General features: G+C 46.0%; 1 protein-coding gene across 3 annotated transcripts in view; it reads right to left on the bottom strand.

Moving 5' to 3' along the window:
- Positions 1–21,193, bottom strand: part of SYNJ1 (synaptojanin 1) — a 105,589-nt gene extending 84,396 nt beyond the window's left edge. For 2 of the 3 annotated variants that reach the window (XM_062206032.1, XM_062206012.1), the window contains exons 1-2: positions 21,096–21,193; positions 20,098–20,243 (exon numbers count right to left, since the gene is read on the bottom strand). In XM_062206032.1, the coding sequence (XP_062062016.1) occupies positions 20,098–20,243; positions 21,096–21,193 (244 nt within the window). Of the gene's footprint in view, positions 1–20,097; positions 20,244–20,975; positions 21,055–21,095 lie in introns of those variants that run through there. The other variant, XM_062206022.1, reaches the window with a different exon arrangement.
- Between the last annotated feature and the right edge of the window lie 494 nt (positions 21,194–21,687).

Genomic DNA, 21,687 nt, shown 5'->3' with positions numbered 1-21,687 from the left:
ATCCTATATGGGCGCCGGTTCAAGTCCCAGCTGCTCCACTTCCGATCCAGATCTGCTAAGGCTTAGGAAAGCAGCAGAGGATGGTCCAAGTGCTTCAGCCCCTGCACTTGCATGGGAGACCTGGAAGAAGCTTCTCGCTCCTGGGTTCAGATCAGCCCAGCTGGGGCCATTGAGACCATTTGGGGAGTGAACCAGGGAATAGAAGACCTCTCTCTATGCCTCTGCCTCTCTGAAACTCTACCTTAAATAAATAAATACATCATTTAAAAAAACAAACAAACAAATTTTCAGATGTAATGACAAAGAATTTGTGACTATGTTAAAGAAAAAAGGAGTCCTTATCATTTAGAAATACATGCTGAAATATTTATGATGTCCGGACTTATTTCAATTTAAATGGGGCTAGAGAGATTGCAGATAGGGATATAGATAAACAAAAGTGTCCAGGAGTTGATAACTGCTGAGGCTTGGGTGACAGATACCTGTGTGTTAATTACATTATTAACTATTAACATATTACACTATTCTAATTTGAGGTAGGTTTTCTATGTCCTAAAATAAAAAGCCAAAAAATTTTTATTGTAACAACATTCTTTGTCATACTGGATAAATTCAGAAGGGAGATAACAGTCAGTAAGAGAGCCAGAAGCTACTAGAATTCTAAGCGATCAAACAGATATAGTCTCCAGTTACCCTAGACTAGGACTGTATTAGCCAAAAGTTCAACTGGCACTGAAACTTGAAAGACAGCAGTAAGTCCCTCAACTTTTGGAATGGGCCAGTGTGGTGGCACAGGTTAGGCTGCTGCCTGTGATGCCAGCCCCTCATATGGGTGCTGATTCGTGTGCCAGCTGTTCCACTTCCGATCCAGCTCCCTGCTAATGTGCCTGGGAAAGCAGCAGAGGATGGCCCAAATTCTTGGGCCCCTGTCACCCACGTGGGAGACTGGGAAGAAGCCTCTAGTTCCTGGCTTCTGCCTGGCCCAGCCCCAATGGTTATGGTCATTTGGGGGAGTAAACCAGTGGATGCAAGATTTCTCTCTCTCTCTCTCTCTAACTCTGCCTTTCAAATAAAGAACAGCCTGTTCTTCCCCCATCAAATGAGGAATGTATGACAAAACAGGAAAGGAGATTTGGGAATTCCAGAATGGAGGCCCAAGAAAAGGTAAATATTGCTATATTCTCTTATAATAAATGTTTTCCTTAGTTTTACCCTAAATAATTTTTGACAGTGAGAGAGAGACACAGAAAGGTCTTCCCTCCCTTGGTTCACCCTCCAAATGGCCACCATGGCCGGTGCGCTGCGCCGATCTGAAGCCAGGAGCCAGGTGCTTCCTCCTGGTCTCCCATGTGGGTGCAGGGCCCAAGCACTTGGGCCATCCTCCACTGCCTTCCTGGGTCACAGCAGAGAGCTGGACTGGAAGAGGAGCAACCGGGACAGAATCCAGCGCCCTAACTGGGACTAGATCCCGGGGTTAGTGCCGGCCTGAATCTATTCTTGGAAAATAATAAGTGTACTTTACTCATCACTGAAGAAGTTAAGAGAAATTTTAAAGTGCATTAGGCCATTTGAAAGTAATATCCTACAAGTGAATTCAGATAACTTAACTTATTCCTATGTTAGCTCTGTGCATGTTTTCAAAGTTTTTTGACCTGAACAAGTTAACAGCTGAAGGCAGGCCTTACCTTACCTATAACTTTAATTATTTAAGCTACAGGAAGGGAATAAATATGGAAGCTGTAGAGATACCCTACTCATAAACTACAGAACATACTGAGAGCATAAGTGTATCAATTGTTCTCTATTACATTATTCACATTATCTTTTTTCTTGGTTTTTTTTTTTTTTTTTTTTTTTTTTTTTTGCTGGAGAGGCTTACTTTCATAGTACTTGGCCATATGACACGACTGGCATTATTATTATTATTATTATTATTATTATTATTATTTTGGCAGGCAGAGTTAGACAGTGAGAGAGAGAGAGAGAGAGAGAGAGAGAGAGAGAGAGAGAGAGAGAAAGGTCTTCCTTTGCCGTTGGTTCACCTCCCAAATGGCCTCTAAGGCCAGCATGCTGCGGCCGGCATGCTGCACTGATCTGAAGCCAGGAGCCAGGTGCTTCCTCCTGGTCTCCCATGCCGGTGCAGGGCCCAAGCAATTGGGCCATCCTCCACTGCCTTCCCAGGCCACAGCAGAGAGCTGGCCTGGAAGAGGAGCAACCGGGACAGAATCCGGCGCCCGAACCAGGACTAGAACCCGGGGTGCTGGCGCCGCAGGCGGAGGACTAGCCAAGTGAGTCGCAGCACCGGCCTCCACTGGCATTATTCAGCATTGTTGTTTTTGCACTCTGCCCTCTCAAATTAGAGTTTGAGGCAAGTAAAGAGGTGTTAAGATCAAACTACAGAAATTTAGATGCAAACATAAGCATGTGCCTACTTCCTGATTCGCGTGAGCTGCAAACCTAGGGCAAAGATTTCTTAACCACAGAACAGTTGTCACACGGAGATCAGAGGCTGCCTTGCTGAATTGGAAAGAAGCAAAATTAATTTATCCTCCAAGATCTATACATAATTTAAAAGACACCTATATATAACTTAAAAGGTATTAAAGGGTTCATTTTAAATGTAAATTCCTATAACGTCTGATGAGTTATAATTATTCAAACTAAACAAAGCCACTCAACGAGGGGCCTACTATCCAACATCAATACTCTGCTGGGGCTCAGCTCAAGCCTTCCAGGTTAGGAATAGATGGCCCCTGCCCCAGCTGATGCAAAGGACAAGCTAAACACAGTCAGTCAGAACGTGAGAGCAAGTTAAAGTCAGGAAGAACGTGAGAACACTGCAAACCAGCATGTTCTTCCTAGAATCACAATTTGCCTGTGGTTACACGCGGGGCAGTTTGTGGCCAGCTCATTTGCATGCAGCCAGCACTTTGGTATAGAACCAAAGAACCTCCAGTGCAGAGGATGCTGAAGATCTCATAGGCAAGCTTCTCATTTTCAGAAGAAAATGACAGGATGTTAGGAAATGTATCCAAAATCATAAAACTACCTGGCAATAAAGCCTCTTTCCAAGAAATCATACATAACAGGAAAATATTTTAAAAGGTAAGTATTTTCCTTGTATAATTAAGATCCCACTAGAAAGGTAATGAACTATCCAAATTCACATTCCATATAAACTATACATCTAATCTGGGTAGGATTTCTGAAAATATAAGCTTTCAATCTTTCACAGCAAGTATTTACTAAGCGTCTATCATGTACTAGAACCCTAGTAAGATTCTAGGAAAAAAAAAAAACAGTTGGTAGCCTGACACCTTCTGAGGAATCAGATGAGAAAGGAAAGCACTTTATAATCATACAGATACAGAAGTATAAATACAGTAAGTACTATGACAGAGTTCCAGTGAGCTGCAACAGGAGGACTTGATTAAAAGGGTTTGTTGGGGTAAGACTGCTGTGATTAGAATAAGCCTGACTGAGGAAGTGCCCTTTACACTGAAACAGGAATCTGTCCAAAGGAAAAGTAGAGGTGGGGCTGGCACTACGGGTAAAGCTGCCGCCTGCACTTCCATATGGGTGCCAGTTCAAGTCCCGCCTGCTCCACTTCTGATCCAGCTCCCTGCTGATGTGCCTGGAAAAGCAGTGGAAAATGGTACAAGTCCTTGGTCCCAGCACCCACAAAGGAGACCTAGAAGTTGCTGGTTTCTGGTTTCAGATCGGCCCAGCTCTAGCTGTTGTGGTCATTTGGGGAGTGAACTAGTGGATAGAAGACCTCTCTCTCTCTCTGCCTCTTCCTCTCTATAACTCCGTCTTTTGAATAAATAAATGCAAAATAAATAAATCTTGGGGAAAAAAAGTATAGATAAAAATGTCCCAGTCAACAAACATATACCAGATGACTTTGCAATTCCATTTTGACAGATCTGTTTAACAGAAATGTGTCCATATGTGCACCAAAAGTCATGTACAAGGATATTAATACTGGTGTCAATCATAATAGCAAGCACTGGAAATAAAGTAAGTGTTCGCACAACAGCTTAATACCAGGCTGTAAATGTAATGGAATACCTTACAGCAACAAAAATGGGGAAACTATAGGCATTTGCTAAAATATGGAGGATTTTCCATATTAATACTGAGTGAAAGAAGCTGAACACAAAAGAATACATACTGAATGATTACATTTAGGTTAAACTGGAAAACAAAAAATACATCTATGATGTAAGAAACCAGGAAAGTGATTATTTTGTAGGTCACAATGGAGATAACCGGGAAGAAGCATGGGATCTTCTGGAGAGCTAGTAACAGTGTCTATTTCTCAACCTAGTGCTGCCAATATGGACAGGCTCATCGAGCTAGGCATTTATGATCTATATGCTGTTTTACATGTGCTTTCATTAAGTTTGTTATAAAAAAGTTAAAATTTGAGAAGGAGCAGCATACGTGAAGACCATGAGAACAGAAAGAATTTACTACGTTCATAATTAAAAGGAGGCCAATATGGCTGGAACACAGAAACTAAGAGGCAAAGTAGTTTATAGGTAAAGACGAGGGCCAGTGCTGTGGCATAGTGGGTAAGCCACAGCCTGCAGTGCCGGCATCCCATATGGGCTCCAGTTTGAGTCCAGGCTGCTCCACTTTCTATCCATCTCTCTGTTATGTCCTGGGAAAACACTAGAAGATGACCCAAGTCCTTAGGCCCCTGCCCCCACATGGGAGACCCAGACAAAGCTCCTGGCTCCTGACTTCAGATCGGCTTAGCTCCGGCCATTGCAGCCAACTGGGGAGTGGACCAGCAGATGGAGACCTCTCTGTCTCTCTGCCTCTCCTTTTCTCTCTGTGTAACTCTGACTTTCAAGTAAATAAATACATCTTATAAAAAAAAAAAAAAAAAAGTAAAGACGTAGGCAGAGACTCTGATTTTATTGTAGGCCATCTTAAAGAGTGTAGATTTACTGAAGGATATAAAGTAAGAGAACAACAATCTAAACTGTGTTTTTTTGGTTGTGGGGGCAGTGAGAATGGCTAGGGAATGCAGGGAGATTTAAGGAACCGATTTTAATGGTCCATGTAAGAGATGACAGCAGCCTGACTGGGAATGAATCAGCTAAAATGGTTTGAAGTGCATGGATTCTCAATGAAATTAAGATTAAAAGTTGACTGGAATTGGCAATGGAGCAAATATATAATAAAAGAGAGGACGAAATACAGAGGATGATTCTTAAATTCTGGTTGAAACACTGTGTGCATAGAGTGCAATCCATTAAGATAAGAAAGACCAAAGCAGGGCAGCGCTGTGGCGTAGCAGGTAAAGCTACCACCTGCAGTGCCAGCATCCCATATGGGTGCCAGTTTGAGTCCCGGCTGCTCCACTTCTGATCCAGCTCTCTGCTATGGCCTGGGAAAGCAGTAGAAGATGGCCCAAGTCCTTGGGCCCCTGCACCCTCATGGGAGACCCAGAAGAAGCTCCTGGCTCCTGGCTTCGGATCGGCGCAGCTCTGGCTGTTGCAGCTGACTAGAGATTGAACCAGCGGATGGAAGACATCTCTCTCTCTCTCTGTCTCTCTCTCTGCCTCTCCTTCTCTCTGTGTAAACTCTGACTTTCAAGTAAATAAATTAATTAAAAAAAAAAAAGGCCAAAGGAAGAGCCAGTTTGAGGCTATGCAGTAGTCAACACAACCATCACGACACTATGCATTTTAACCTTTCTTTATTTATTTTTTTAATTTTTTGACAGGCAGAGTGGACAGTGAGAGAGAGAGAGACAGAGAGAAAGGTCTTCCTTTTTGCCACTGGTTCACCCTCCAAAGGCCGCCGCGGCTGGCGCGCTGCGGCCGGCGCACCGCGCTGATCCGAAGCCAGGAGCCAGGAGCTTCTTCCAGGTCTCCCATGGGGTGCAGGGCCCAAGCACTTGGGCCATCCTCCACTGCACTCCCTGGCCACAGCAGAGAGCTGGCCTGGAAGAGGGGCAACCGGGACAGAATCCGGTGCCCCGACCGGGACTAGAACCCGGTGTGCCGGCGCCACAAGGCGGAGGATTAGCCTAGTGAGCCGCGGCGCCGGCCTGCATTTTAACCTTTCTAAAGGAACTTAGATGATCATTAATTCCTACTCTCTTTTACCAGTGATCTGTCTGACTCAAATGACATGATATGCGAACAGCCACAGCAGTTGGTTCAGGAATAAACAATTTATTCCAGTGCAAGAAGTACACTTTCATTTTGTGGATTCTAATCTATTATCTCAGACTGATACAGCTGGATCTCAATTGTGTTATCCAACATAATTATTTTATCCAGTTCTGTATCAATCCCACATAGCTTTGCAACAACTACAAATCAGAATACTATACTTTCTATCCCATTCCAAAACAGAGTGAAGAAACTGTTAAATAGAGTGGGCCAAAGACATTTGTCCAGTCTGAAAAGTCTTTGCACCTTCATTTGTGATTTAGTATATAACACTAGATAGATGACAGTTTTTTTCCTTTATAGTATAGATGTTGCCCCATGTCCTCTGCTTGGATTTCTTCTAACAGAAAGTTTACTATCATTCTTATCTTTACTTTGTACATATCTATCTTTTTTTCCTTGAGTCGCTTTTAAGATTTTCTCTACTGAGACCAGTGCTGCGGCACAAAAGGTTAAGATGCTGCCTGCAGTCCAGCAACCCAAATGGGCACCACTTCAAGTCCTGGATGCTCCACTTCTGATGCAGCTCCCTATTAATGCACCTGGGCAAGTAGGGGAAGATGGCCCAAGTGCTTGGGCCCCTGCACTTTTGTGGGAGACCACAAAGAAGCTCCTGGCTCCCACCATCTTCCTGGCCCACCTTCAGCCTAGTCCAGTGGATGGAAGATCTCTCTCTCTCTCCTTCTCTCTCTGCATCTCTGCCTTTCAAATTAAAAAACAAATAAATAAATAAATCATAAAAAAAAAGTTTTCCCTACCCTGTAACTGCCTTTCGAGGAAATAAGTCTTTTCAAAAAATCTATTTTCTCTGTATATAGGTCAACAGCAATTTGGCTATGTATTTGTGTACAGTTTTTTGTTTTTTTTTTTTTTTCATGTTTCCCCCACTTGGGGTTCATTTAGTTTCATGGATCTAAGGACATAAAATTTTCAGCAAGTTTGGAAAACTGTCAGGTATTATTTCTTCAAACAATTTTTTCTACCTCACTCCCTTGCTCCTGGAATTCTATACATGAATATATAAGTCACTTGAAATTGTTCCAAAATTCTCATGCTCTGTTTATTTATTTTAGCCTTTTTTTCCTCTGTATATTTCATTTTGGATAACTTCTATTACTAGATCTTGCCAATTATTTCTTCTGCAGTTCAAATCTAGTAATCCCTATTAATGTAATATTTTATTACAAACATTGTCATTTTCATTCCTAGTAATGTGATTTGGGTTCACATTTTTCACATCTCTTTAACCTGATCATTCTATCCCCTATATCTTAAACATCTGGAGAATTTTTATAACCACCATATTTGAAAACCATATAACCACATTTGAAAGTCCTTTATTGATTTTAGCATCTGTTTTTATAGATTGGCTTTTTCCATCATTATAAGGTATATTTCCTGCTTCTTTGCATTTATGTTTTTTTGTTGTTGTTGGCTTTTCTGAGATAGAGGGAGGGACAGAGAGCTCTCATCTACTGGTTCACTCCCCTAGATGCCTACTATGGCTAGAGCTGGCCCTGATCAATGTTAGGAGCCAGGAACTCAATCCAAACCTCCCATATAGGTGGCTTTAAAAAAATTATTTATTTCAAAGGCAGACAGAGAGACAGACAGACACAGAGAGACATCTTCCATCTACTGGTTCACTCCCCAAATTACAGCAACAGCTCCAGGCTGAAGCCAGGAGCCTGGAACCCCTCTGGGTCTCCTACATGGGTGGCAGGGGCCCAAGCACTTGGACCATCTTCTATTGTTTTCCCGGGTGCATTAGCAGGGAGCTGGATCAAAAGTGGATCAGCTGAGACCTGAAATGGTTCCCAAATGGGAAGGCAGCGTCACAGGTGGTGGCTGACCCACTGAACAACATTGGCCCCATGGGCCCCATCACATAAACCATCACCTGCTGCCTCCCAGTCTTTATTAGCAGGTAGCTACACTCAGGCAATCAGCATCCCTACTGGTAACTGCTAGGCCAAATACACACCCCTACATGCTATTTTTAAATTGAGAATTTTACAGTATTGAATGCCAAATAGATGTGTGTGCGTGCACACACAAATACATCAAAAAAGTCTGAGCAAAAATGGAATGAAAAGATGTGCATTTCCCACACACTTTCTGCCATTCCCATGTCTGTGTGTACAGACAGATGGATACTTGTATTCTTATTAATAACCTTAAGCTTTGTTCTGAATTACAGTTATCTGGAGACAAGATCCATTTGGGTCTCTCTTTTTCTTTGTTTATTTACTTTAATATACTTGAAATGTAGAGAGAAAGAGAAATCGTCCATCTGTTGGTTCACTCCCCACCACAGCTAGACAGCCTGACCAAAGCAGGAGCCAGGAACTCCATCCAGGTTCTCCATATGTTGACAGTGGCTGAAGTACTTGAGCCATCTTCCATTGCCTCTCCAGGTGCCTTAGCAGGAAGTTGGACAGGAAGCCAAGTAGCTGGGACTCAAACTAGCACTCTGATGGGGAATGAGGACGCCCCACGTGGCAGTTTAACTCACTGCAAAGCCGCCCCAGCCTCCCGCCTTGGGTCTTGAAACTTGGTTAGGCGGGACCACAGAGGTATTTCCTCTAGGGCTACTCTGCCCCGAAGCTGAAGCAGTACACCCTTTTGATACTCAACCCAATTCTCCATTACAAGATCTTTCCACTCTGGCTATTCGATATGAAATGCTTCCAGTCCTGTGAGCTCCAGAAATTTTTCTAACTGCTCCTTTTTGGGTGATTCTTTCCTCACACACTGGCACTGACCAGTACTTAGCTAACGTCTCAGGCAGAGCCCGTCATAAACCTCTGGAGCGTCTGTGTACGTATCTCCACTCTGGTACTCAGCCCTGAGGATGCTAGCTGCTTTGGGCTCTCAGTCTCCACTCTGTCTCCTGAACTCAAGGAGCCTGCTAGTCTTTGGGCACTTCTCTGCTGCACTGGTTTGGAAGCTCTCCAGTCAGTAGGCAATGGTAAGCCCACCTTGCTTGTTTCCTTTCTTCTCCCGGGTCAGCATCTTGTACTGCCTATAGTTCAATATCTGAAAACCATTCAATATATTTTATCCATTTTCTTGTTATTGAAGGAAGGTGAATCAAGTTCCTGCTACTCCATCATGGTAAGAAGTAAAAATCTGGGCCAGTACTGTGGTCTAATGAGTTAAGCTGCCACCAGCAATGCCAGCATCTCATATGGGTGCTGGTTCAAGTCCCAGCTGCTCTGCTTCCAATCCAGCTCCCTGCTAACATGCCTGGGAAAGCAGCAGAAGATGGCCTAATACTTTGGGCTCCTGAACCCACGTGGGAGGCCCAGAAGAAGCTCCTGGCTCCTGGCTTTGCCTTGGCCCAGCCCTGGCCATTGTGGCCATTTGGGGAGTGAACCAGTAGATGGATGATCTCTTTCTTTTTGCTCTCTCTCTCTCTGCCTTTCAAATAAATAAATCTAAAAAAAAAAAAAAAAAAAAAAAAAAAAAAAAAAAAAAAAAAAAAGAGGGGCCAGCACTGTGGCATAGTTGGTTAAGCTTCCGCCTGGAGTACCGGGATTCCATAGGGGTGCCAGTTCAAGTCCCTGATGCTCCACTTCCAATCCTGCTCCCTGCTGATATGCCTGAGAGAGATGGCCCAGGTGCTTGGGCCCCTGCACCCACATGGGAGACCCCAAAGAAGCTCCCAGCTCCTGCCTTAGGACAGGCCTAGCTCCAACTGTTGTGGTCATTTGGGAGTGAGCCAGCAGATGAAAGATCCCTCTCTGTCCCTGTCTCTGTCTGTAACTCTGCCTCTCAAATAAAATAAATAAATCTTTAAAATAAAGTAAAAATCCTGCCATAGTCCTAGACTAGGTACATTTTTATAAGACTAATTAGAACAACTGATAGAATGAAATCACATAAAAAAATCACCTTTTAGAATTTTTCCTGATCACTGTGAGAATGTCTGCTTTTTCTTTTTATTTCCTCAAAGCAAAATAAACTGGTAATGAAGTGAAAGCACTTAGGAACTACTGGTTTGTTCCTATGTTAGGAAGGTATGACTACTACTGAGTAGAGAAGGTAGAAGAGCTGGGTTGATTTGATTTTTTAAGAAAAATATGAAGTTTAAATTGCTGTTGACTTTCTATTAAATATGTACATTCCAAAAATTAAAAAGAAAATGAATTTTCGCAACCCTACCATACAGTGATAGATAACAAGTCTGAATTTCATCATTTCTGTGCTGAAAAAGTCAACCATAGAAAGTCACTTCTTCCTTCAACTTGCGAATTTTTGCTAAAAAGAGACAGGATTTGTCTAAAGGGCAATCATACTGACAACATTTGGCAATTAAAAAAACAAAAAAAAACTATCCACACTGGTTGTCATTACCACCTACTACGCTTGGCATCTAAAATTCTAGAACCTGACATTTAATTTGATCCAGCAAAGAAATTTCATGTTTTTAATGACATCATTATAAATTAAGCTCTGTTTCTCCTATAGTAATGCTTTGAAGACAAAACCACAATTTAACAGTTCCGTCATTAAATATGCTACCAATTTTACTCTTTAAACTCTTCCGTTGGCTTTCCTTCCTTTTTGGTCTACATCTCTCACCTCCAAAAATAATAGCCACACCCTCAAGAGCGAGAAACATGTCAACCAGAAGGACTGCGTCACTGGAGCAGCTGTTTGATCTTCCCAAGTCTCAATCTCCACATCAGCCAAAGGTAGCTAAAGCACAAGCCACAGAACTGAGATAAAAACGAGCCCAACGCCACATCTCCTGAACTGTACAGTCAGATGGCCCGGAGCACTGCAACAAATTCTGAGGAACCCCAAAATACTACACTAAAGGAAACACAGGGATCCCCAATCTAAGTTGGAAGCTAGCCAAACTGATCTTGAGGTAGTTCAGAACTTTAACCTCAGATTGCAGCAGATTCCTCTGACAACACTTCTTTGTGAAGCTAGGCTTTTGGTGACTACTGTGATAAAAAGCAAATACAAGGCAGGTATTGTGACACACTGGGTTAAGCTGTCACTTGGGACCCCTGTGTCCCACATCCAAGTGCCTGGTTTGAGTCGAAGCCTCTATGCATTTTTGAACCAGCTTCCTAATATGCCTGGAGGCATCAATGATGGCCTAAGTATCTGGGTTCTTGCCACTCACGTGGGAGACCCGGATGGAGCACCTGGCTCCTAGCTATGGTCTGGCCTAGCTATGGCTGTTGGAAGTATTTGAGAGTGAATCAGTAGATGGAAGATATTTTGTCTCTCCTCTGTCACTCTGCCTTTCAAACTAATTAATTAGCATATTTTAATTAACTAAAAAAATCACACAAAAACCAATGTCAAACATGGAATGAGGGTGGCAGTGTTCCATTTGATTCCAAGGTTTGAAAAGTTGCTCAGTACTCAACAATAACACATGTTCCATTAATAAATAACTGTGGTTAGTTGAAAAGGAAATGAATTACTTTATTTTTTGGGGAAATGAATTACTTTAAATTCATATGCATTACTTTTTAAACAGTTACTAAAGTTGTTAGGACATAAATATTTATTGTTTAGACCTAACCACGTAATTAGCAGAGCTATTAGGTACTGGTTCATCAGCATACCATGAAAAATTTAATGAGACACTAAGGGTGCCACAAAACAATAAAGTTTAGAAACCTCTGGCTTAATGACTGGCAGAGTAATCTTCCAGTTAATGGTAACTATTATTACTCCTTGACTTCGAAGATTCATAGCAAAGACAAGATACTTTACATTCCATGACAAAGATCTCCAAAATACTGTCCTATTGACATAATGACTCAGATTTCCATGATAAAAAAAAAAAATTTAGGTAGACAAACTCAGATGGACAACCTGGGGTAGAGCCAGGTCTAGAGTTAAGTGATATGGTCTTGCTGTCTACTAAGTACATGATTTGAGTTCTAAATCAACTCAGTTTTGGTTGTTTTTTTTTTTTTTTTTTTTTTTTTGACAGGCAGAGTGGATAGCGAGAGAGAGAGAGAGAGAGAGAGAGAAAGGTCTTCCTTTTTGCCACTGGTTCACCCTCCAATGGCCGCTGTGGCCAGCGGATCGTGCTGATCCGAAGCCAGGAGCCAGGTGCTTCTCCTGGTCTCCCATGGGGTGCAGGGCCCAAGCACTTGGGCCATCCTCCACTGCACTCCCGGGCCATAGCAGAGAGCTGGCCTGGAAGAGGGGCAACCGGGATAGAATCCGGCGCCCCAACTGGGACTAGAACCCGGTGTGCCGGCGCCGCAAGGTGGAGGATTAGCCTGTTAAGCCATGGCACCGGCCTAAATCAACTCAGTTTTAAGAGGTAGAAATTGCCGGCGCCGCGGCTCAATAGGCTAATCCTCCGCCTTGCGGCGCCGGCACACCGGGTTCTAGTCCCGGTCGGGGCACCGATCCTGTCCCGGTTGCCCCTCTTCCAGGCCAGCTCTCTGCTGTGGCCAGGGAGTGCAGTGGAGGATGGCCCAAGTCTTTGGGCCCTGCACCCCATGGGAGACCAGGATAAGCACCTGGCTCCTGCCATCGGATCAGCGCGGAGCGCCGGCCGCAGCGCGCTACCGCGGCGGCCATTGGAGGGTGAACCAACGGCAAAAGGAAGACCTTTCTCTCTGTCTCTCTCACTGTCCACTCTGCCTGTCAAAAAAATTAAAAAAAAAAAAAAAAAAAAAAAAGAGGTAGAAATTTATATCACTACCCTACATCCCCCTCTTTGAAACAAGAGCTCTCTAACTTCTATTTTGAAAATCGCCCTCCATTTCCCAGGTGTTGAACTTTCCTTACGTCACCTTCTATTAGTGTGTAATTATGAAGTGAATTACTTACTGAAGCATGAAAAGGGCTGTTACCTGAGAACCTGTGAACTCAATGCATCACGTGAGACGGACAGCTTGTCCCTGCCGCGGGAGGTGCTGTCTACGTAAAGCTGACCATCACACTTGCTACTCCTCCTGGTCCAGGGCAGCACACTAGTCACAGAATCCACCTGTTCCATAAACCAATGCTCCCCAGACATTAAATCTGTTTAATTGAATACTTTCTAGACTAATAATTTTAAAAACTAAGTAATACTATTAGTACACTACTAAAAAATACTCACTATTATCTAAGAATAAAAATTTTCATAAGTTCTGTTTTGTTTACCAAAAACGCAACACAAGCAGGCCTTTGGCCGAGCAGTTAAAACACTGTTAAGACTGCCCACATTGGCTGGCACTGTGGCTCAACAGGCGAATCCTCCACCTAGCGGCGCCAGCACACCGGGTTCTAGTCCCGGTCGGAGTGCCGGATTCTGTCCCGATTGCCCCTCTTCCAGACCAGCTCTCTGCTGTGGTCCGGGAGTGCAGAGGAAGATGGCCCAAGTGCTTGGGCCCTGTACCCCATGGGAGACCAGGAGAAGCACCTGGCTCCTGGCTTCGGATCAGTGTGATGCACCGGCTGCAGCGGCCACTGGAGGGTGAACCAACAGCAAAAGGAAGACCTTTCTCTCTGTCTCTCTCTCTCTCTCTCACTGTCCACTCTGCCTGTCAAAAAAAAGAAAAAAAGACTGCCCACATTACACATCATAGTACCTGAGTCCCAGCTCTACTTCCAAATCCAGCTTCTTGCTAATGCACACTCTACTAGGTAGCAGGTGACAGCTCAAGTGGTTGGGTACTTGTCACCGATCTAGATTGGTCCAGACCTAGCTACTGCAGGCATCTGGAGGGTGACTCAGCAGATGGAAGCTCTCTCTCTTTCTCTGTATCTCTCAAATAAATGAGAATTTAAAAAATAATAATAAAAGAAATCAATAATGAAATTATTTTTGTTTTAAAACAATTTGTTGATTGTATTTACAGAATAAGGTTCTTTACAGGTATTTTTAATTAACATTTTTAAAAAAATCTTGCTAATGTGGGACCGACACTGTGGTGTAGTGGGCTAAGTCTCTGCCTGCAGCGCCAGTATCCTATACAGGCACTGGTTCATGTCCCAGCTGCTCCTCTTCTGATCCAGCTCTCTACTATGGCCTGGGAAAGCAGTAAAAGATGTCCCAAGTGCACCCAAATGGGACACCTGGAAGAAGCTCCTGGCTCCTGATCAGTCCTGCTCTGGTCATTGCATCCATTTGGGGAGTGAACCAACAGATGGACAGTCTGTCTCTCTCTGTCTATCCCACTCTCTCTGTAACTCTTCCTTTCAAATAAAATATATAAATCTTGTAAGAAAAAAAGAGAGAGAAGAAGGAAGGAAGGGAGGGAGGTAGAGAGGGCGGGAGGTAGAGAGGGAGAAAGGGAAGGAGGGAGGGAGGGAGACTATTAGGCCACTTCCCAGTTTAGAGGCTCGCACTGTGGCACAGCGGGTAAAGCACCAGTGCCAGCATTCCATACGGGCACCAGTTCTAGTCTCAGGTGCTCCAATTCTGATCCAGCTCCATGCTAATGTGCCTGGGAAAGCAGTAGAAAATGGCCCACGTGCCTGGGCCTCTGCACCTGTCTGGGAGACCCATATGAAGCTCTTGGCTCCCAGCTTCTTCCTGGCCCAGCCTGGGCTGTTGCAGCCATTTGGGAAGTAAACAAGTGGATGGAAGATCTCTCTCTTTCTCCCATCACTCCCATGACTCAGCCTTTACATCTTTAAAAAAGTAAATAAAACTAAAAAAGACACTCTATCTTATAACAAAATAACCACATGTTGTCTACTTTATAATCTAGTTTAGATTACCCTTTCTGTAAGCATCATTCATTTACTAACCATTTGGTCTTCACATATGAGTAGGATACTGTACTAAGCACTGGAGACAAAAACATCAATAAGACATGGAGCTTTTCCTCAAGGAGCCCAGCACCCAGATACAGAAACCTGAACACAGTTCCATACGATAGGAAAACATGATTCTAAAAAGGAATACTAACATTTGGTTCAGCCTGAGGATTTCAAGAAAACTATTTATTAGTCCCATAATAAACAATAACAGCATTGAAATTCTGGAAATATATACATATGTAAGTAAAACAGCAAAAAAAAAAAAAAAAAAAAGATCACCCTGATAATTATATCAACATCTCTGATGGGCAGGAGTCCGGGAACAGTATCTGTAGAAGTTCACTGGTGATTACACTGTGCAGACAGGGTGAAAGCCATTTGCTTACTGAGTAAATTAGGGTATTATGACTGAATTAAGCTTGGAATCCTGTCAACAGGACTTAAAGATGGAGTCCTGAGGCTGAACTAGCAGACAGTTGCCAAGCGGATCCACGGTCAGAGACTATTTTCATTTTATTTTTCCTTTGCAATCTTTTTTTGATATGTGCTAATCATATGAAAAGTAACATTTTGTCTATGTTATCTCACGGCACTCCTGGCATAAGCTAGGAAAAATAAATGAACACAAACCTTCAACACTATGTGTTAACTAAAATGTCTAATATTTTTAAACTTAGGGCAACTAGAGACAGGTGAAATTACAAACTTTCAGTACATGAAGATCAAGTCCTGCCAAAGTCACATTACCATCTACTTTCAAGAAAAACACAAATATTTAAAGAACAACAAACCAGCAAATCAAAAGTGTTCATCTTGTGATACAGATGAAGCTCTACAGAGATGAACGAAAGGCAGAGACAAAAATGAGCTGGAGGAACCAGTGTTGTGGTACAGAAGGTAAAGCTGCCGCCTGCAACGCTGGCATCCGATGGGCGCTGGTTCATGCTCTGTCTGCTCCACTTCTGATCCAGCCCCCTACTGATGGCCTGGGAAGGATGGGGAAGGCGGCCCAGGTGTTTGGGCCTGTTACCTACATGGGAGACCCAGATGGGGTTCCCAGCTCCTGGCTTTGGCCTGGCCCAGCGCTGGCTGTTGTGGCCATTTTGGAAGTAAACCAGTGGATGTTAGATTCCCCTCTCTATCTCACCCTCTTTCTCTGTAATTCTCACTTTCAAAATAAACAAAATCTATGAAAAAAAAAAAAAAAGCAAGCTGGCACTGAGTGAGGCAGATGTGACTGGGACGCGCAGGCTTGGATTGTCGATTCAGAGGAAAGCACCCAGCGGTCTCGGAGGATGAAGGAAGAACAAGGAGCAGCACAGAAGAGGCTGCAGAGAGCCCCAAGGAAACACCGGTCTCCTTCCAGGAGATGAACACTAAGCCAGACTGTGAAGGTTCTGACTGGCAGGTTGAGGAGCGTGAACTTACTAATTTTAGTGAAAAACAAGTTATACTTCAGCTTAATATCAAAAATTATTTTACAAGATTCTTCTAGTAGGTTAATATGCAAGATATATTAGAATTCAATGGACGGCGCCGCAGCTCACTTGGCTAATCCTCCATCTGCGGTGCCGGCACTCTGGGTTCTAGTCCCAGATGGGGTGCTGGATTCTGTCCCAGCTGCTCCTCTTCCAGTCCAGCTCTCTGCTGTGGCCCAGGAGTGTAGTGGAGGATGGCCCAAGTGCTTGGGCCCTGCACCCCATGGGAGACCAGGAGAAGCACCTGGCTCCTGGCTTCGGATCGGCGCAGCACGCTGGCATTAGTGGCCATTTGGGGGGGTGAACCAACGGAAAAAGGAAGACCTTTCTCTCTGTCTCTCACTGTCTAACTCTGCCTGTCCAAAAAAAAAAAAAAAAAAAGATTTCAAGTTGCTAGGATTGTTGAAGAGGATAAGAACATGTCAGTATTTCCCAAGCATAGGTCCTTGAATGCAACAGATAAATAAAAATCATTAGTGGGGCCGGCACTGTGGTGCAGTGGGTTAAGCCTCTGCCTGCAGCGCCAGCATCCCATACGGGTACCAGTTCTAGTCCCAGCTCTCTGCTCTGGCCTGGGAAAGCACCAGAGGATGGCCCAAGTGCTTGGGGCCCTGCACCCGCATGGGAGACCCAGAAGAAGCTCCTGGATCCTGGCTTCGAATCAGCTCAGCTCCAGCCATTGTGGCCCTTTGGGGAGTAAACTAGCAGATGGAAGATATCTCTGTCTCTCCCTCTCTCTCTGTAACTCTACCTCTCAAATAAACATATAAAATTTTTTTTAAAAAATGATTAGAGGCAGAGTTAGAGAGAGACGGGGAGGGGGGAGGGAGAGGGAGAGAGAGACAGAGAGAAAGAGACAAAGATAGAGACAGAGAAAGAGATCTTCCATCTGCTGGTTCACTCCCCAAATGGCTGCATGAGCCCGGGCTGGGCCAGGTCAAAGCCAGAAGCCTCATCCAAGTCTCCCATATGAGTGCAGGGGCCCAAAGACTTGGGTCACCTTCTGCTACTTTCCCAGGCATGTTAGCAGGGAGCTGGATCAGAGGTGGAGCAGCAGGCTGGCCCTGAGGCACAGCAGGTTAAACCTCTGTAGCACTGGCATCCCATACCGGTGCCTGTTTGAGTCCAGCTGCTAAACTTCTGATCCAGCCCTCTGATAATGGCCTGGGAGAGTAGTGGAGGATGGCCCCAGTGCTTGGGCCCCTGCCACCCACATGGGACACCAGGAATACCAGGAAGAAGCTCTATCCCTGGTCGTGCTGGCCATTTGGGGAGTGAACCAATGAATGGAAGACCTCTCTCTCTGCCTCTCCTTCTCTGTAATTCTGCCTTTCAAATAAAATAAAATAGATCTCAAAAAAATTACACAATAAACACTTTGGTATCACTTGAAACTAAATACTAAATTAATCTTATAAGTAAAATGATTTAGTTAAAAAGACCTTAAATATTACTATTTTAAGAATTTTATAAAGATGATAATGTACCCAAAAGATTACATATTTTTTTAAAAATTATTTATTTATTTGAAAGGTAGAGTTACAGAGACAGACCTTCCATCCACTGTTCACTCCCTAAATGATCCCAACAACCAGGGCTGGGCCAGGTCAAAGCCAGGAGCCACAAGCTTCTCCCAGGTCCCCCACATGGGTGCAGGGACCCAAGCACTTGGGCCATCATCCACTGCTTCCCGGGCACATTAGCAGAGAGCTGAATCACAAGCAGTGTAGCCAGGAGTTAAACTGGCACTCTGATATGGCATGCTAGCATTGCAAGCAGGTAGCTTAACCCACAGTGTCACAACTCCCACCCACCCACCCTTTTTTTTGACAGGCAGAGTGGATAGTGAGAGAGAGAGAGAGAGAAAGGTCTTCTTTCTGTTGGTTCACCCCCCAAATGGCTGCTATGGCTGGCGCCGCACTGATCCGAAACCAGGAGCCAGGAGCTTCCTCCTGGTCTCCCATGCGGGTGCAGGGCCCAAGCACTTGGGCCATCCTCCACTTCCTTCCCGGGCCACAGCAGAGAGCTGGATTGGAAGAGGAACAACCGGGACAGAATCCAGTGCCCATATGGGATACCAGCTCCCCAGGCGGAGGATTAACCAAGTGAGTCACGGCGCCGGCCCCCCACCCACCCTTAAAAAAAAAAAAAAAAGATTTATTTATTGATTCAGAAGGCAGAGTGTCAGAGACAGGGGACAGACAGTGAGAGATCTTCCATTGGCTGGTTATTCCCAAAATGCCTGTAAGAGCCAGGGCTGTGTCAGGATGAAGTCTATTCAATCTGGTCTCCCCAGGGAGAGACAGGAACCAAAGTACTTGGGCCATCGTCTGCTGCCTCCCACGAGCACCGGCAGAAAGCTTGGTCGGAGGAAGCAGAGGCGGGACTCAATCCCAGCACCACTACAGGACGCAGGCGTTCCAAGAAGTGGCTTCACCCACAACATCTGTTCAACTCCCATATTTTTAATAAGATTTCATCGTTAGTATAATTGTAGAATGAAAAATTATGAATTGTGCCATGCAAACTGACATTTCAACAAGATATATTTCTATTTATAAATATAAAAAACAATTTGAAGTGAGCCCAAACTGATTATGACCACTACTGTATTTGTTTTTTAGAAGATAACTCCTCCTTCTTCATTCAATCCATGCTACTAAATATACCAAAACACATACACACTTCTCATACACTGTTATCTATTAAGACTTTTCACTATGTCACTACCCTTTTCCCCATCAGTATGAAATTACACTATTTAGTCAGGTTAACACTAACTGATGTTAATATTTTTTATTTTATATGTAAACACTAGGGTCTTTGCTTACTGAGCCAGGAGAAAGTTTAAAGGAGAAAAATATTTAAGGGTAAGCATACCTTTCAAACTATAATTTTTGATTTATTAAAGTGTGATCAGTAACTAAACTGATCCTAACATAATGGAAAACATAACAACAACTAGTCATCACTAGAAAACCTCTAACACAACACCAGCATATGTGAAATAACCCAAAACTGGGGTCAACTGCCTGAATCACGTATCAAGGAAGGAACATAACATTCGCATGCACCTTTTTATTTTTAATTTCATCCATCTGCTCACAACCTGATCGGAATCTCACTAACCTACTATTTTTCTTGTGCCACAGCAGTCATTTAAAGCAGACTACAGAAAAAAAAAAAAAAACTATTTAAATAATGCAAAATCAGTCCCGCACTAACACCAACGTCTTGAAGTTGTTTACAATCCTCTTAATGAAAACATAAGGATCTGACGACCTCCGACAATACCCACTATTCTGAGTTAAGACGACCTATCAAAAGTGTAATATGCCGAGCAAACCATGTTACGGGTTTCTGTGCTACGAGATAGACTGCAGCAGCATTTCTTTGGGAGAAAAAAAAAAATTTACTTTAGGCAGCCGCCAAAGGATCCAAGCAAGCAAAGCCTTGTAAGCAAAACCTGCACCACCTCCCAACAGAAACTTAACTGAGAAAGAGCGCCCAGGGAAAACAGGTTTGCGTCAAAGGACATAAAAGCACAAACCCGCTCGCTGCGCTACGAGCCAGAGGGCTGTCCAGGGTCTGCTCTTAAAAAAAAAAAAAAGAAAGAAAGAAAGAAAGAAAAGGTTGAGCCGGAATCCTGCGGACGCAGCCCGGCGGGAGCGGGGACTTACAGAGCACGGCCACGGCCCCGGACTCGAACATGAGACATTCCTCCTTGTGCCGAGTCTCCACCAGCAGGCTGAACGGCGGGGGGTCCAGCTTGTGATAGATCCGGAATCCTTTGCTGAACGCCATTCTGCCTTCTTCGGAGGCCGCCCTGCAGACAGCGGGCGAGGCAGAGCCAATGACGCCGGGCACCCAGCGGTCCCTCCCTGCGGCTTCCCCTGGGGGTGGGGGTGGTGGGACAAGAGGGAGCCGGGGGAGAACGGCTGATTTCCGAACGACAGGTCGTCACCACGTCCACCCAGCAAGCCAAGGAGCGGCTCCCGATTCGCTCCGGGCAAGGCATGCCAGGCTGTTGGCAACGGGAGTCCACCAACGGTCTGGCTAAGAGACGAGTTCCCCGTGTAACGCGTTTCCCGAAGGGGCAATGTGTTTCCGAGCCTGTCTGTCTGTCGGAGCTGTTTATCAGCTTCCTGCTCCGAGGTCTGTCCCTACGCCGAAAGCGGCAAGCGGCTCGGAAACTTGGAGCTCGCTCCGCGGCGGCGGGAAGGCAGCAGGCGACCCAGGCCGGCTCCAAGCTGCCGGCGGGGCGGAGGAGCCGGAGGAGCACCGCAGCCAGGCGCTGCCCCGCCGCCGGCCAGCGGGGAACGGCCACCCGGCCGCAGTCCGGGCACGGACCCTGCCCGGGGTCCCGCTCAGGGCCGCGGGGGCAGTGAGCAGCCCAACGCCTCCATGATGCGCCACAAGAGATGCCCCGGCGCCCGGACCGACCCGGTCCGCCTCCCGCCGGCAAGGCTGATGACAGCCGCTGTCACCCCAGCCCCGGCCGGACGCGGCGCCCAGCACCAGCCGCTGTCTCCTCACGACCCGGCCCGCACCCGCTCACCTCGCACTGCGGCTGTGGCGGCGGCGGAGACCGCCCGAGGACGCGTCCACCCGCCGCCCGGCTGCCGGTGGGTCTGGCCGCGGCCGCTCCCCGCCCCCGCCCCGCCGCCGGCTGCCTCACCTCTTCCTCCGGCTCCTCCTCCTCCTCCTCCCGCAGCCGCCGCCGCCACAGCCGCTCGAAACGTCACTTCCGCTCCAGCAGACCCATCTCTTCCGCATTGCGCCGCGGACAGGGGCGGAAGGCCCGCCCCCTGCGGGGGAAGGGGCGGGCCTTCAGGAAAGGAGGCCCCGCCCACGCCGGGGCGCTCGGCGGGGGCCCGCGCCGCTGGACTGCCACCGCCTGCACCTGCAGCGACCTTCGCCACCGGCGGCGTGACCTCGGAGGCAGCTGAAGGTCCCGCCGCCGGGGACGCCGGGAGAGGGCGGATTCGGCCTCCTGGCGCCCCGCGCGTGGGCTCTCCAGCGCTCTCTGTCCCTCCCCGCGGGCGCCGGGGAGGGACTGTGGGGAGAGCTGCGGGGGCTGGGTGTGGAGACGGGCCCGGGAAGGGCGTCGGGACCACCCCCTGGCGCCCCCGCCGAGCGCCGGGCGAGGGGGCGGGCTGCACCCGCCAGCTCGCCGGGCCAACCAGGTGGCGCCGGGAGAGCTGTCCATGGTGTCGGCGGCCCTCGGCGCCCAGCGCCGGCCTGCTCGGGACCGGTTGTTGGCTGCCTTG

This window comes from Lepus europaeus, chromosome 2, assembly GCF_033115175.1.
Source record: "Lepus europaeus isolate LE1 chromosome 2, mLepTim1.pri, whole genome shotgun sequence".
Taxonomy (NCBI): domain Eukaryota; kingdom Metazoa; phylum Chordata; class Mammalia; order Lagomorpha; family Leporidae; genus Lepus; species Lepus europaeus.
Note: the sequence above shows the minus strand (reverse complement) of the source record. Positions and strands in the feature narration are given on the sequence as shown.